Source organism: Octodon degus, unplaced genomic scaffold, assembly GCF_000260255.1.
Source record: "Octodon degus isolate 3935 unplaced genomic scaffold, OctDeg1.0 scaffold00135, whole genome shotgun sequence".
NCBI classification, from domain to species: Eukaryota; Metazoa; Chordata; class Mammalia; order Rodentia; family Octodontidae; genus Octodon; species Octodon degus.
Window position 1 is genome coordinate 2,132,892 of NW_004524711.1, and position 11,597 is coordinate 2,144,488.

The 11,597-nt window shown below is 38.7% G+C and overlaps 1 protein-coding gene across 1 annotated transcript in view; it reads right to left on the reverse strand.

The window, feature by feature from the left end:
- The window catches only part of Thsd7a (thrombospondin type 1 domain containing 7A), a gene marked incomplete at its 5' end in the record, with an annotated part of 460,951 nt that overhangs the window by 109,307 nt on the left and 340,047 nt on the right, over nucleotides 1-11,597 (reverse strand). Inside the window, 2 exons of the mRNA XM_023701405.1 lie at nucleotides 2,862-3,096; nucleotides 9,971-10,162. Coding sequence (XP_023557173.1) covers nucleotides 2,862-3,096; nucleotides 9,971-10,162 — 427 coding nt within the window. The remainder of the gene's footprint in view (nucleotides 1-2,861; nucleotides 3,097-9,970; nucleotides 10,163-11,597) is intronic.

The following is an 11,597-nucleotide window of genomic DNA, read 5'->3' on the forward strand; positions in this document are numbered from 1 at the left end:
AATCAGAAAAGCTAACAAATTGTTAAAATTTAGACTGTGAATCACTAGAATTATAATTCACATTGATTTTTTTCTTCAGTCAGGGATCATTCTGCAGTAAAAAAAAAAATCTCATTTATAATCCAGTTAATTCTTTTGGGACTACGGCATTATTGGTCAGTAATTATTATTGAACATACTGCTTTTCAATAAGGCAGTTTTATAACAGTCGCGATGGGATAACATTACTCAGCTGTGTGCTCTTCAAATATCAGCCCAGAATAAATCAATGGAATTTACAGTGTTATCGCTAACAACCACGAAAGATTATGTTTTAGTTTAGAAAGGGCCACAGCAAGATACTTTGCTAACTGTGGAGAACAAAATTACTAATAACAAAGTCATTAAATGAGCGCACAAAGATAAATTATATGGCCTAGACTACACTCAAGAAAATAAATTCAGACTTCCTTTGGTGAGGCACTTGCTTCAGCTGACAGGCTCCTTCTCTCCCTTGTCCTGTTTGTGTTTAGGGTTTGTGGTTTGAGTCAAAGAATTGATTTTCCCTGCAAATCTTATTCAAGGTCAAATTAAGCAGATGTGATAGGAGTTGAGGTTTGTTATTTGCAGCATAGATAAAATCAATCACATTGATTTTACCATTGCACAGTAATCTATTTTATTAAGAGGAGTTTAAAACAAGGTTTTCAGTTGCATTTTTGCTTCAAATGACCACTATTGGAAAGCATTCACTGAATTGAACCTGGCATTCAGAGAAAAGCGCAATGACATTTTCTTCTGAACTCACAATGTTTGCTTAATTTGCCAAAATTTTAAGGGCAAAGTAAATCCATTTAACTTCATTAATCTATCTATGGATCCAGGTCATTGAATAGAGGCTGCAAAGTCAAAGGGAGTTTTAAATGGATTATTGTGGCAATCTGACATAGGATTGAGGATACTCTCCCGCTGAATGATTTAATGATGCCAACCCAACAGCCTCCTTCACATACACACTTGTGTGCATGAACAGCCGTCAGCTAGCAAAACCATCCGCTGGCAATTTTGAAAGATGATTAAATGTGGAACAGGGATACAGCGGGTGTACCGGCAGAATAGTCACCCTACGCACACACAAGAACGCCCTGCACCTCTGAAGTGAATGTTTCCTTGCAACTTTCACTCCTGCTGTTACCCTCATGGGGTTTTAATATACTGGCCAATAATCTCTTGAGTTAGAGGCACGGCAATATCAGCATAATTCCTATTAAAATGTTAGTTTGAGGCTACCTGCTAAGCATATGAAAAATGGGTTCTCAGTTTATTAAAAGAGTCTGACTTGCCTTTCAAATATTAAATTTTCTCATTTTAAATGATATAAACAAAGTGCAGCTTTAGTGTGTGGAGCCCTGTCCTATAATACTGACTCACAGAGGGGTTCTTATTCATTCCACATGGGGTTTTCAAGATGCGTTCACTTATATCCCTTTTCTGGAAATGCTAGGAAGTATCTTAAATTCTCATGAGAACATAATGATCTACCATTTATTGGGTGATTATGTTGGTAAATTTTCTCATTAAATGCTTTCAGGAGACTTTGAAAATTGAGGCCAAAATTCATGAGGTACCAGGCTTAAGAACACACGCAGTAATTGACTACTTGATTGGTTATTGGGAGAATACTAAGAGACATTTGCACCCACACGAAGTTGAGTGGTTTTACTTTACAAGTTCCACTTGACTAAAATGATTAGACCATTTCAGAATTTGTGCAGCTTACATTTTACTTTATTTATTTACTTATTTGTGTTTTAATGTATTGGCACAGGGTCTACAGGGTGTTCAGGGTCTCGCTACACAGGTTGGACTTGTAGTGATTCTCCTATTTACAGCCTCCCAAGTGCTGGGATTACAGGCATGTACCACCATGCCCAGTCTCAGTGCACCTCAGGGATGGGTTGGCAAGGTACGCCAGGGATTGAACCCCAGTCTCTGCTTTAATCTGCTGAGCTATCTGGTTGGCCCTTGGTTTATGTATTAAAACATAAAAGAAAACTGGTTTTCCACCTCAAAAGGAGAGCTCTCAGATTTCATTTATTAATTTTTCTCAGAATCAATTATTCTAGTTTGTCATGATTTATCCTTGTTTATATTTATCACAAGGCATATATATATATATATATATATATATATACCCTCTGGTTCTTTGTTCTGTTCTCTAGTGAATGATTTACCTCAATAGTACAGAATTTGTAACCACCACGAAAAACTGATAGTTTTTGAACTTATCACAACAGTCATCTTTTCCCAAGGCTGACTTTTGGAAGTAAATGGCTTACTCACTTAACCGCTGAAAGATATAGTAAGTGTGACCTCAGTGTTTTTGATGAAGGATCCTCTAGGGGCAGATCATACAAGGCTACTGCCCAATTAAAGTGGGTTGGCAGCCTGCATAGCCTACAGGTGCACAGGCGCGCGTGGAGGCCCCCCTACAGGTGCACAGGCGCTCGTGGAGGCCCCCGCAGGTGCACGGGCACTCACGGATGCCCCACACTGCCAGGACTCTCTGGACTGTCATTATTGATCAGCCAGGCCTAGAGCAAGTACTTCTTTCATTGCTTTACCAGCTTAATAAAAGCAGGAAGTGCTACTATAAAACAGAATATAGGTGCTAGATGGAAAGCTTTCTGTAGAATTTATGGACAGCGGCAAAAGACTGAAGTTGTTACAGCTTGATCAGCAGCTGACATTCAAAATAAACAAACGTAACTTTGGAGGACAGGAATGAAAGGCATCAAAATGCTCTGCTTCATAAAGCCGGCAAAGCCTGAGCTCCATGCCGGTGAGCACAGGATGAGCTGCTGCCACTGTACAGTCCTTACTTTTTGGGTCCCACTTGGCCCACGTTGACACGCACGCAGATGACTTTTCTTGTCTGCATCCCCACAGAGCACGAGGCCTCTCCATTCCAAGCTGCAGTGGTGTTGAAAGACGACACTGAGGTGTCCTCAATGCACTGGCCCCAGGGACCAGTTTGCCAGTGGTACACGGTACAAGGGTGCTCATTGCAGCTGCGAGTCTCTTGCAAAGCACTGCTGTTTGGACAGCGAATCCCGCCTATAAAAATGGCGAATGATAGCTCATTAGACACAAAGCTAACGGGAGCCTGACGCTTCTCTGTTTGCTGGAAATAATGCGGCTAACCACTATGCTATGTGTCACCCCTGAGCACACGGCATGCTTCTAGCACACGACTAGGAAACACATTATAGATGAAGCTTACCTTAGTGTAGCAAAGTCTGGCTTCAAATATAAAACATGTGGCATGCGTTATATTGTAGACTATAGGGGAGGACCCCAAAGAGATAAGCTATTATTTTCCAGAGCAGTTGAACTTGAGGTACCACGAAGCCCATACGATTGCCAACCAGAGGAAACAGGCATTTTAAGACTCTCTGGATAACTGAGTGAGTTTTCGAGTGTCATCCCCCAATTTAAAGTCTTAATCATACATTTTAAAACTAGGAACACAGATGCTAACACTGAATGAGTTTCTGACCCTCCAGAGCATGAGTAGAAAAGCCTTGCTGTCACGATCATATTCCTTTAAATCCAAAACGTCAGTGGTTGTGCAATGCACAATCATTGTATGTGACCCGAAGAAAAACAAATGGCTGCAAATTAAACTATGATGCAATGATTTCTGCTCAACCTTAATTTTTAATATATGCTACTGAAATAATTTTATGTACTAATTGCATAGTTTGCATAGTTACATCATCCTTTTGCATAAAGAAAGGGATTCAAAAACTCATTTGCAGAGTTCAAATCTTTTAGATCACTTTTAAACTTATACCCATGGAAGTCTGTTCTCCCACACACTATTATCATCTGCATTATCAAAGGTGTTGTCTATATAGGATTTATTTTTAGAGCCCTCCCTTATTGTGGCCAGAATTCTCTTCCAGGACACTAAGTCTAAGTTTGGAGGCTGCTGCATTCTTAATTCCTCCAGAATCTGATGGAAGCCTTACAAACAACTAAGATAGATCTCACTTCCTCAGATGGTTCACGGCTGCTTTCGCTTGTCTGTTTTTGGCAGAGGCCGTATGGGACTTCCATTTCCACCAGAGTGACACTGAGGCTCATGAACGCACTGCAATGACTGCGCCATGACAGCTGCCACAGAGCTCCATGGTCACTGTGGTTTTAAAACACACCAGTGTAAGTGCAGCAAGTCCAGTGGCACAGGGGTAAGAGGCAAGCATCCTTTCATCAGCAGACTGCGGTGTGAAACCCTTCCTATGCGCTAGCCCACTCTGCGCTGCAGAGGTGGGGGCTTCTTTTGTGTTCACAGCTGGAAACCTTTGATCCTTTATGTAGTGCTAAGTGTGAGCTCCACATCAGCATAACCTTCATTAAGCAGTATGAAGGTGAAAATAGCTGTCCCAGTCTGTATCTTATCTTCCACCACTCAACTCTGTGGCCCTGGTTGCCCTGCAAAGAAGTTTAGAGCTTGAATAGAACTGAATCTTAAAATAAACTAATTGAATTGAGGAGAAGAAAACGAGCACTCCTATTATACAGCCCCCGAGGCACTGGACTTATTCGATCTTAACTCTCAGGCAAACACATTAATTATAGCTTTTATGTGTACATATATAATTACTTTATAAATTCCTTTAGATATAATCCTAAAATTACTGACATACAAAGATACTTCTTTATACCATTTTCACTGTGAGCCACGCATGCTACTCAAACTGTTATTTTTAAGGTTCTGAATTATTTTTGACATTGGAATTGACAGATTTTGCTTTTGAAAAAAGGATAAAAAATAATCTTTTACAACATCAGCACAATGTGTCTGGGAACTGTGAGATAGCTGTTAAGTTTATAGACATAACGGCTGTGTAGCTTCTTGCCCCAACCCACATTAAAGCTACATCAGCAGTTTGTGTCTGCTGTCAGGATCCTTGCACAGATGAGCCCCAGTGTGGTCTTAATTAGAACAACAATATGGCAGTTTTGGAAGGCTGGTATGGAGTAATCAGTCACTGAAGCGTCATCATATTATTTTGGGAACAACAGCATGGTAGAAAACAATTTGATAAATATAATATCAAGTACTATCTGTTATTGATGGGAAGATTTAATTCCACACATCTGAGAATAATTTCAGAGTACTGAGGAAATTGTAACCCATGCAAAATTAGTAATGTGTACATTTCTAAAAATCTTCTTACACATAAAAATTTATGCTTCATGCTACTATTACTACTTAAGATTTTGTAACATTTCATCACAAGAAAGGAATTTATGAGACCTGGATGAAATTCTGCCATATGAATAAATCTTAATGTTCTTATAAAAATATCAGGTATTAATGTGAAACTTATCTCTTCGAAATGAAAATGTGACTTTTGTTCTCCCCATAAATTTTTAAAAGCTTTCTTAGAATGCATTCAATCCAAGCTGTGGTGATTTTTGTTCTACCATATATGCTCTTCCAATTCATCTGACAGATCAAGAATTCTCTCAAAACAATTATGTACATATATATAGAGAGAAAGAATCATGCAGGATATTTCGAGAGAAAGCATGGCTTGGAAATGCCTCCTGCTACTTTCACAATCCTTTATGTGTAGAAAAGAGTGGTAGCGGTGATGAGACAAAAATGAGTATTTGACATTAAATTTAATAATTATGTTAAGAGAGTTATCTAGTGTAATCAGGATATAGAAGAATAAGATTCTACCATGTTTTGGAGACTGAAAAATATCTCAAGTAGACAGAGATATAAAGATGAGCTTGGAAGGGGTAAAAATTTAAAAATCAGAGTTCTGAGAAAGTAGAAAAGAAAGGGAGAATTTTATCTAAGCAGAAGAAAAGTAAAGGCATGCAGACAGTGCGGCCTTGGCACACCCATGCCATGCAGAGGGTGTGTGGTGCCACTAACTTTCCCTGCTCTTACTGACAAAATCCTTTTGACAGTAGACGACTGGTGGGTGGAAAGCATTTTGGGAAGCGTGTGGTTTGGAAGAACTGACTCATAGACTGCATCAGGCTGCTGCTCAGGAGAGTCTGCCCTGCTGCAGGACCTCCAATCCTTCTTCTCCTTTATCCTTGTGGAAAGGGGTAGAAGTCCTCCCATTGTGGAGCTCAAGGAAGTCTCTGGTGGCAGTCATTAGGGACAGATTGAAGCAGTTTCCTCCTCAAAGTTGACAGTAGAAGGATGGGGAAGTGCTAGTATTTACTTAGAAAATAAAATAATGCAAGTCCGTATTGTATTATGCATTTATATTTAAGGTTCCTTTACTTCCTCTAGGAAATACGGATGTTCTCTGTATTTCAGTATGAAGATTAACTGTAAAAATTGAACAAGCTGAACAGAAATGTCATTTGCCTCCATGCTTTGCATTGCTAAACATCATTGTTGGATACTACCTGTTATTTGAGAAAATGGAGCATAAGTCTATCTTAAGCTGCATCTGCCATCTGCATATGTGAAGGAGGCATAAAGGCATGCTGGTATTTGATGAAATTAGATCAGGTCATTTTGAACTTTGCAAAAGTAAATTGTCATTTTTTCTGTTGTTCTCTAAGGATAAGTAACAGCATCATGAGAAATAACAGTTTGTTGTTATGCTCAGTGAAAATCATTTTGAAAATCATTTTTTCATTCTTAAATGAAGCTTCTGAAGATCTGTACAGGGATTCAGAAAGTTAACCAGCTTAAAACTCTAACATCAATTTTAATTATTTGTTCATACTCAACCTACTACTGCCTGTATTAAATATAGGCCAGACTTAATTAATAAAAGACTACATTCATTGGTTTTATTGTTCTTTCCTCTTAAAAAAATTAAAAGATTACTTTCTTTTAGAATTTCCCATCATAATTTTAAATAGCTTTTGGAACAAATCCCACTCATTCAATACAGTATAAAGAATTATGTTGAAAAAGTAAATTATCAGTTTTATTTAACCAGAAATCGGATGACACACATACACACACACACCTGCGATCACACACACAATACACACCAATGCAAATGCTTTTGTTTCAGTGTGAAAAGGATAATTCTCACTTTTTCTAGTACGCGAATGATCTCTAGTGGCCACTTGTGACTTACTTTCCAAGTAATGCTTCAGTAAGAATCATTTCATAACTATTTTTGTGTATTGCTGATATTAGAATACACAGCTTTATTCAACTTCACTTGGAAAGCAATTATATAAGAAATTGTTTTTGCTGTATTATCTTCATCTATTTTAGTTTTGAGCAAACCTCAGAATTCTAATAAAATTAAGAATAATGTTAGTAATTCTTTTCCTGGATCATTTAGAAGTTGATGGAATGATAAGTATATGCCTTAAGTATACTAGCGTGCATTTCTCATAATCAAGGCCTTCTTTTGCCCGTGAGCACACTCAACATTGTACATATATGCATACAAAATAGGCACATGTGTCACATATACACAATAAGAAGACTGAACAAACTGAGATAAAACCAGTAACAAGTACATTTCTTTGTCCAGCACTAGCAAAATTGTGCTCTTTAGCTCTTTCTTGAAGGTAAGCATGGTTATGGATTCTTTTAGCATAAATTGTGAGAAATGACAAAATCACTTCTAAGTGAAGGATTTAATTGCTGCTGCTTAACCAATAGACTCCGTAAGCATCTTCTCCATTTGGCACAGGATCTCTAAGTGTGGGTTCTCATTTGGTGGTGAGACTCTGGGACATTTCCTAGAGGATAGGCTGACCTTAGGTGGACAAACGTGTAGCTAATTCCCGTGAAGAAGAAAGGGAATGTTTTCACTCTTTTAAACTTGTAAGCCCTGCCCTATCTGTTATGGCCACACAACTTAGTCTTCTGGTATTTATTACATAAAATTATTGGATCTTTACTATAAGCTTAGTGATGGTTTTCTGACCAATATGGACAAAGTGTCGTTTTCAACCTGTGTACTATATAGTTTGCACATGGACTTATCCTCTAAGTTATTTCACCAGGAAATTGGGTATTTTTTTATCTAAATGCTTCACTGTCACCTTCCCACTCTGGCAGTGTGGTATTTTCCTTTAAAGTTACCACAATAATTTTATGATCTATAGAAAATAAACAGTTATGACACATATAAACATTAATTTTTGAGAAATAATAGATTGATCTTCTTTTGTAAAGAATTATGAAATAGCCTCTAATATCAGAGAACTATTTAAACATTTCTCGTAGATGTTCTTCTTAAATCATTTTTTGGGGGGGCCCGGCTCAGCCCACTCTGGCCTGTGGTGCCAGGGATCGAACCACAGTCCCCTGCACCTACGTAAACTTGCCTAAGCAGGAGCTTTACGCACCACTGAGCTAGCTCGCCTGCTCGAAATCATTTTAAAAAATAGATCAAGATTTTTTTTAATTTTTAAAATTTTTTGATCAAGATTATAAAAGATGCAACTTTAAGCAAGGGAAGATGTATTTCATTATTCAGCAAGTGATAGATACTAAATAAATATGCTTTGAAAGAGAAATTCTTCATTAAATACTCAGAGGACTATGTGAATTTTTGTCTGTGTTACTAGCAGACCAACAATCTTCCCTATTAACACGTTCCAATATCTTTCCTGTTCAAAGATATGTTTTGATTTCATGCCTTTGTGATTTATTATGCCAGCATCTATAATTTCAGCATGATTTGCTTGTGATGTTCATTGAAAATTATTGAAATCACACCTTCCCAAATTTAGTGGGTGATACATATAATGAAGAGCAAGCATGAATTTTTGCCTTTAGAAGATTTCATGACCTTTCTCTGTGAGGCGTCTCGCCTGAAGGAGTGACGAGCGGCTGAGTTATCTGCAAGCGCAGCAAAATGCTTGCCACGTGTTTTGGGGTGAAAAGCCATGCACTATGAGCCACACAGCAAGTGTCTACAGAGCATAATAGATTTATAGGAAGCAGGGTGACCTCAGATTTCATTTTAATGAAGCCCAAGACATAATCTGAGCTGATAGAGTTTGAAGTCTGAATACAATCTATAAGAGGTTAGAGTTATCCTTTGACAGTGCAGGAAATGTAATTCTCTCTCTGAAAAGTTATACTTCTCAATAGATAACACCTTTTGAAGCGAACAGTGAAATTACTTTAAGATAACAGGAAAACATTTTACGATCCGTATGCTGATACTTTGTTTCTTTCTTTTTTGGAGGCGCAGCCTCTCCATGGAGTTCAGACTGACCTTGAAGTCAGTACATAGCTCAGGCTGGCCGCAGGCCTGCAATAATCTTCTTGCCTCAGCCTCCCTAGTGCTGGGATTACAGGTAAACCACCATGCCTGGGATTACAGGTAAACCACCATACATATGCTCATTTTTATGTATAAAAATTTCTCTTCATGTTATTGTAAGTACTTCTATGTTAAGGCCATGTTAGTAATATGTTTCTATAGGTGTTACAAAGCTTGATTAAAAAGTATTATCAGCGATTTACTACTAAAACACTTTATAAATAGAAAAATGGAAAAGTTCCTAGCCATACAAAATTCTCTAAAAATTGATTATTGGACATATATGACAACTTTTTGAGATCACATAATGAACGTCCAAAAGATAAAGCTACAGAAACAGACAAAAAAAAAAAAATGCAATGTGAAATTTAAAGAATCAGTTTTGGACTTTTTCACAAATTTAGCACTTTGAAATAGAAAGAAGTTGAGTTAGTAGAATGGAAAAAAAGCAAAATGGGTTCACTTTCAAAAGTCTTTCCTCCTTTTAATGACCCAGTTTGAAGATTGCATGTTGAGGAATGGAATCATCAATAGATCAATCCCTTAAACATTCTGGCATTCCTAGGTTTCTGTTAATTTTTGTAGGCTGCCACGTTAGCTAGGCTGCATCCACTAAGCGTGGTCAGCTTTCTCCACCGTGGTCAGCGTTTTCACCGGCAGCAGCCGGGAACGTGAAGGTCCTGGAGCGCTGGCCTTACCTGCACCCGCGAAGGCCAAGATGGAGCGCGTTCGCGTCTTCTTGCCTTCCGTTGTTTTTCCTGAGCACGTGTGCGAGCACGAAGACCAGGGGGACCAGGCGCTGAGCACACAGTCCCTGGGACACGGGACGTCGCAGGCCACGGGGATGGGCAGGATGGCGTCCCGGCACAGCCGTCTCTCCACTTCCTCTCCTGAAAGAAACACCATCACCAACAGCATCTCATGGTGAGACTGGCGTGAAACGAGCTCTGGAGACCAGCTCGGCACCCCGGTGAACTCTTACTTGGCCTCCGCTTTGAGATAAAAACGTAAGTGTGCAGGTCAGTCGTACTATGGCAAGTATTTTTATACTAGAAATACGTGCCATTGGAGTATCTTTTATGCTTATTGAGTCACATCGGTGAAATGTGTCCTCCTCTTTATTTCGTAACTGAGGATGAGCCACGACTGACAAATAAAAACTGACTCTGCCCATCCCGGGCATCAAGTTTTCATGAATTAACTCTATACTCTTGTGGGTACCATAAAAACATTTTTTAAAAACAATCACCTCTCTCCTTCATAAATAGCTTTAGGTTTTTTTTAATTAGAAGTGGACAAGAGGGGTCAACCAAATAGCTCAGTAGATTAAAGAGCCTGCAAGCAGGTACAGAGGCTGGGGGTTCGATCCCCGAGCCTGCCATGCTGGCCCTGCCCCTGGGGTGCACTGAGACAGCAATTGAGACTGGGCGTGGTGGCGCCTGTAATCCCAGATCTTGGGAGGCTGTAAACAGGGGGATCACTACGAGTCCGATCTAGTAGTGAGACCCTGAACACCCTGTAGACCCTTCCCTAAAATACAGAAGAAGGAAGAAGGAAGGAGGACGAAGAAGGAAGAAGAAGAAGGAAGGAGAAGGAAATTGGAAACATTTTGACACTCATTCAGTATTTGTGAAAAATGAAATGAACTATACAAAAGGTCTGTAAAAATCATTGCTGTTAATAAATGCAGATTATCAAAAGAGCTATAAATAGAAAAGAAAAGGAGTAAAGCCTTGATAAACAGTCTAAGCATAATTAGTAATTGGCCTAAAGGTTCAAACAGAATGCTCATGAGGTAAGTGGAATAGAGTCAAAGACTACATATGCAATATAAACAAGCAAAAATTGTCTTACTTTTTTGCCACCAAATATAACCATAATTCTGAATGAGTATATTAAATAAATGAGCCTTGCAGTAGGTGTGGTAAGTTACTCACAGTGTCATCTTTTACAACTCACAACTCCTAGCTGTTTCCCTCTGGTGGAGCAGCATTTTAATCAACACCTCTTTATTCATATACATGAACACAGAAATTCAGAAGTCATTTGGAAATGCTCTAACACGTTAGCAGCTACCAGCTCGTAAGCCTTTCCCTCACTAGACAAAGATCAGAAGCCAACTGAAATGCACTCTCACGTTATTACTACTAGTTGGAAGGCCTTTAAATCATTAGACCACTTCACTAGCAAAGTAAGAAAGGCTCATTAAAATTAAAATCAAGTCAAGAGCATGACATTCAGATTTTTTAGTTACTCTGATCTCTTAAATTCTGCCTTTGTTGACTTTGGTGTTGGCATATATCCCAACAAAAACAGTGTAACATA